At 42.8% G+C, this 5295-nt stretch overlaps 1 protein-coding gene across 2 annotated transcripts; it reads left to right on the top strand.

Moving 5' to 3' along the window:
• The first annotated feature begins 1750 nt into the window (after positions 1-1750).
• On the top strand, positions 1751-4829 carry LOC109769620 (protein DOUBLE-STRAND BREAK FORMATION). 2 transcript variants are annotated; one of them, XR_002234350.4, is made up of 6 exons: positions 1751-1885; positions 1963-2173; positions 2579-2722; positions 3860-3992; positions 4236-4493; positions 4612-4829. XR_002234350.4 is itself a non-coding variant. In XM_020328356.4 (5 exons), the coding sequence occupies exons 1-5, from the start codon at positions 1791-1793 to the stop codon at positions 4409-4411; spliced, it is 759 nt and encodes a 252-aa protein (XP_020183945.1). In that variant the 5' UTR covers positions 1751-1790; the 3' UTR covers positions 4412-4829. The 2 variants fall into 2 exon arrangements, 1 of the variants encoding a protein (XP_020183945.1); XM_020328356.4 differs by having other exon boundaries at positions 4236-4829.
• The last annotated feature ends 466 nt before the right edge of the window (positions 4830-5295 follow it).

Genomic DNA, 5295 nt, shown 5'->3' with positions numbered 1-5295 from the left:
CCACGTGCATCCGAGGAGGATCCAAAGGGAAAACACAACAACACGCCTGGACCCATGCCACCCCAGCCTCTTCCCTGGCTCCTTCACAAGTCACGAAGTCGTGATCAAAGTCCATATTCAAGGACGTGTTTGATATGTTGCATCATTTTTGGTTTTTTTGCATTTGTGACTCAGTTTGGCCTGGCTGAGTAGGTTGGCCCTGCATGTAGGTTGGCTGCATTAGGGAAGCAATTTCCCTGTGTCGTTTGATGGCTTGCGCTGGGCTGGGCTGATGTACTACGCGATGTTTGGTTGTGCATGGACTATGTTGTGCTCACCTCTTCTCACTAGTGATGACCTTACCACATATGAAGTTTGAAATAAAACATTGTTTCAGTCAGCTATTAAACAAATGGCAGTTCATCCTACTATGAACAAATTGAATTACAAACTAACAGCCATATGGCTCAATAGGGGAAACTTCATCGATGCCCAACTAGGGGGAAGTCCATTCTCGTCTTCTTCATGTTGTTGTTTCTTCTACTGCTGTTGCGTCTTCCTCTGATGCCGATGCATCCTCTGCTACTCCTGAATCTTCTTTTGTTGCTTCTTCTTTATCAGATCCTTGTGTTACCTTTGTTTGCCCATATTGCCTCGGTCCACTCCAACCCTTTTACTCTTCCAAGCTTAATTGTCAAATGCGTCCACACCATTGCCGGAGTATCAACATCGTCAACCATTACATCTTCCTCCCCCGGCACAAGTTCATCACAAACCCATTATAGGACCCACTTATGAAGGATGCAACATGCAAGAACAAGCCTAACCTGGGTGGGGAAAGGGCGGAATGACTTCTGGTCAAGTATCTTAAATCTATTCTTTAGACCTCCAAATGCATTCTCAACTGTAACTCTAAGGCTAGAGTGTCTAAGATTGAACTATCCCCGTGCAGTCCTAGGATAGTAACTGGAGAGAACTCATTCAGATGGTACCTGATTGTCCTGAAGGGTGGAAGAACACCAGGCCGACATGCATAGCAAGCATCTCCTAGGTAGAATTTTTCATCAAGGATATTGATGCCATCAAGTCAAGCCATGCTGTCGGCAAGAATGTTATCATCATGGCCCGATCCTTCCCAGCTAACTAACACATATGTGAACTTCAGATCGAAGTCAATAGCAACAAGCACATTCTGGCTTGTGCAGTGCTTTCTACCCCAGTATGGTGCAGCATGTGATCTCTGGCACTCTACCAGTCACATGAGTACCATCTATTGTGCAAATGCATCATGGGAAATTTTCATTGAGTCCAACCTCATGGCAAATTTCTTTTGTTTCTTGAATGATTTGAAGATTGCCGACCGCACTTGCTGCGGTAAATTCTTTGTTTTCATAACAACTATGTCAAACACCTAATGCTATTGAAAAAAATTCCTGCATTTTTCTTGTTGGGCAATCAAGCAACTTACATTGCATGTTTCAGTGTTTTTGGTTCCTATAAGATTCAATATGTCATGACATTGAAATGCTACATTCTTCCTATTTTTATTTTTGTGTTTTTAAAAACCGTGCGAATCAAGTAGGCCCTTATAATGGGTTGAAAGTAAAGTTTTCTTTTTTGAGGGAAGGGTTGAAACTAAAGCGATTGCAAAAAAGAAAAAATGGAACTAAACAATTTGCCATGGAAGTGCCTATGGGCCGGATCATACCGTCTCAAAAAAGCAACTTAAACGGGCCTAATAAATACTGTACCTGCCAACTTCGACCTGAGAGTTTCAAATCAAATCAAACCACCACAACGAAAAAGCGGCGATGGAGCAGGAGGGCACCACAGCCCACCAGCGGCACGGCGGCGGCACCATCACCAACGCCCTCTCCCTGTTCGCCTCCCGCCTCTCTCACCACAGGTACGCACGCTCCATCGCCTCCCCGGGCCAGCTTCTACAACCTCCCATTTCAACCTCTCCCCGCGTCGATCGCGCAGGTTCGCAGACGAGGAGCTCCGGGTACTGGAGGCGGCGCTCTCCGCCGGCGGCGACGTTGCCGCGCTTCTCAGCACGCGCTCGGCAGCCCGGAAACTTCTGCGTGAGAGCGTGGCCGGGGCGTGCGCCGCGGCTGCGGTCGAGGGGGACGGGGCGAGGCTCTCCGTCGCCGACTTCTTCGCGCGCGCCTTCGCCCTCTCGGGAGATGTCGAGGTGAGGACAAATTGCGCACACTGCGTGGTCCGGTACCCTGTTGTTTTCGCTCTAGGGTTTGATTTAGGGGTGCAGTTTCAATGCTTCGGTTCAGTATGGAGGGTGCCGCGGCATGCAGTGATTTGGGATGCAGTTTTTCAGGGTTTGATTTGTGATGCAGTTTCAGTATAAGCGTGTGCTGCGGCATGTGTGATCTGGGGTGCAGTTTCAGGGTCCGATTTATGATGCTGTTTCAGTGCTTCAGTTCAGTATACACCCCCGCACAGATCATTTATCAATGATGACCGGTTTATTCTTTATTTTTCTTGGGAATTGATAGTGCCATCGTAGCTCTTTGGATGGTAACAGACTGTGTTTCATTTTGTTCACTGTCACTTCACTAATTGTTCTAACGTATACTGCCAGAGCTGCCTTGCTATGAGATATGAGGCGCTGGTTCTGCGAGAGGCCAAATACTCCGACGACCTTGATCTGCATGTGTTCCATGAAGAATGGTTAACCTTTGCACAGGACTCTCTTGATAATGGGTTCTACACCATTGCTTCCAAGGTAGTCCACAGTCTGATTGCGCTGTAGCATCTCTTCACTTGTCTTGTATTAGTTGCCTGAAAATAGCCTAAGATGTTGGTGTTGCTTGCATGCTATATTCAGTCTATCGGTGATTCTTCCTTGTACGGATATAATCCCTACCCTATTACATTGACTTATCACTACTGCAGTTAGTGTCAGTAGTTTGAATGTCCTTAGGTCCAAATTTTGCTTAAGGCCCTGCCTACAGAGTCTTACTCATGCTTAACAGCTTATTTTGGCTTTCGTTGTAGCTTTGTCCAAAAGGAATACATAATTAACCTCAAGCATCATTTGTTTGTACTACTAATGGTCCAGGGTGTTGGCGAAGAACAGGATTCAGTAATATTGTCATAATTCAAAGAAGTGGTCAACTTGTAACGGATCATAAAACATATTCTTGGTTCTATAACCTGATTTCTCAAGAGCTAGCAAGTATTTCTCTGCATTGCGCTCTTGTCTGTTTTACATTGCTATCTAGCTTAAAAATGAAATGTAGACTGGAACAGATTCTGATTATTGGATAGAGTGATGCTGTCTTTCAAGTATAATTTTTCTCTGATAATAAAACTGGTGATGTGGTATAATTTCGGCATGACAAAAACTGATGGTTAATCCTGGTAGAAATAACTCTCCCAGGGGATAATAATTTTTTGTGCTGCCTTACTCACATATTGAACATTTTAATACCTCAGCATGTTAGTCTTATAACATAGTCTTAACCATAAAGTGAAAACTGACCAACTTATTCAAATGAAAATGCATCCCTATTATCACTTACTTTGAATGAAGTGATGACAGGTGTTTGATGATTGTGCTATTTATAGTGGTGTTGTTTGTACTTTGTACAACTGAGCACATATAAACATAGATCATTCCGGAGAACGACATTGGCCGAATTGTTTAGTCTGTTTCCTCTATCAGCTAACATCAGATACAGTCTCATCAGTCTCATCAATTGATGATATTTAGCATGTCAGTCTGATCAGCTCTTTGTGGTTAAAGCTTCTGGAGAAGTGTATTGTGCTGCTTGAACTGCAACTTTGTATTCTGAATGACCCCTGATTGTATTGTTAATCCCATCTGTTACATTTGTTACTTTTTTTTATGTACTTCTAGGCTTTTGCAAATGCTCTTGTGCACATTCATCCCAGCCACTTGGACTCTACTAATTCGACTCTGAAGAAGAACAAGGTCAATGATATAAGAGGACTCCAAACCTTGGCCAAGTCATTATCTGCACAGCGTTCTGGTCAGTTCTGTAATGCCATGAATAGTGTAAATTACGTGTTGAGAAACTGTTCCTGCTTTAACTGGAGAAATAACTTAAATGCCAAGAGTGAATACACATTCTATTCATGATCATGTAGTCTTCATGAAGCTGTTGGATAGCATAGCCTTAAACCTTGCAGTAGTCAGGGTAATGAATCTTCTGTTTGATCTTTTAAACTTTGGAGTTTCAAATCTTAATACTGCTGCTTGTGTACTGTCACAGTTCAGACGCAATCCGCTGAATACATGAAAAGGAAAACTTCAGGCGTTAGTGAAAATTGCAATTTACACTCAGAAAAACGGAAGTTACCGGCGAACTTGATGTTTAGGCTGGGGATCAAAACAAGGAACACACAAAAACTACTTCTTAGCCGCAAGAGAAACTTAGAAGAGGTTTGATTTCGATCATTATCAGTGTGGCATCTCCCCAAGACTGAAAAGAGTGTCTTGATCATCTTTCCAAGCTATTTTGGTACAAAAGGTGAATTTCATGACTTAGTTTTTCTTGTCGTTTCCCACAGTAGTTTCGGATTTCCTAGTCTAGTACTTATTGAGCATATGCAGCATGTAACATCAATATATATTTTGTTTCATCACAGCTATTGGCTGGATCTTTACAGGCTACCTAGATAGCTGGGGTTGTTCCTCTCCGTCATTAACATTTCTTCATTAAATACATCTCCACCTCTGTATGTGTCTCCTTCTCAGATTGCAATGATTAGTGCTTTGATCGAAAGAAGGCCACTTTGATCTTTTTCTCTGTAAAATAACTATGTCATGGCATACGTCTTATTATGCAAAACGGATATGTGGGGTCTCTGTTGATAGCATGTGCACGACAGTCATGTTCATTTTCTTTGGTATCATGCATGTGCTGGGTGGAACTCCTGTTCCATATCTTTTACCACGCCATGCACAACTTAACACCTGTTCCCCGTAAGTATTTTTCTTACTTTGATAGCATTGGATTCCTGAAATGAAATAATAATGATTAAATAATCACCTCTTGCTTGAACTGTACGGCCAATAACAGGCAATGACATAAAAATACGATATTGCTATAAGCTTACAGCGTATCCACCAATACAATCTTTAAATGCATATTGCACTAGCAATCAACAACAACAACAAAACCTTTAGTCCCAAACAAGTTGGGGTAGGCTAGAGCTGAAAGCGATAAGATTGCGCAACCAACTCATGGTTCTGGCAGATGGATAGCTAGCTTCCACGCACCCCTGTCCATGGCTAGATCTTTTGGTGATATTCCACTCCTTCAGATATTT

This window comes from Aegilops tauschii, chromosome 5 (genome assembly GCF_002575655.3).
Source record: "Aegilops tauschii subsp. strangulata cultivar AL8/78 chromosome 5, Aet v6.0, whole genome shotgun sequence".
Taxonomy (NCBI): Eukaryota; Viridiplantae; Streptophyta; class Magnoliopsida; order Poales; family Poaceae; genus Aegilops; species Aegilops tauschii.
Note: the sequence above shows the minus strand (reverse complement) of the source record. Positions and strands in the feature narration are given on the sequence as shown.

Excerpts from the sequence above, each read along its gene's own strand:
- LOC109769620 (XM_020328356.4), top strand. The coding sequence starts at position 1,791 with ATGGAGCAGGAGGGCACCACAGCCCACCAGCGGCACGGCGGCGGCACC. Across the intron at positions 2,723-3,859 it reads TCTACACCATTGCTTCCAAG|GCTTTTGCAAATGCTCTTGT; the intron begins GTAGTCCACAGT and ends ATGTACTTCTAG. Across the intron at positions 3,993-4,235 it reads ATTATCTGCACAGCGTTCTG|TTCAGACGCAATCCGCTGAA; the intron begins GTCAGTTCTGTA and ends GTACTGTCACAG.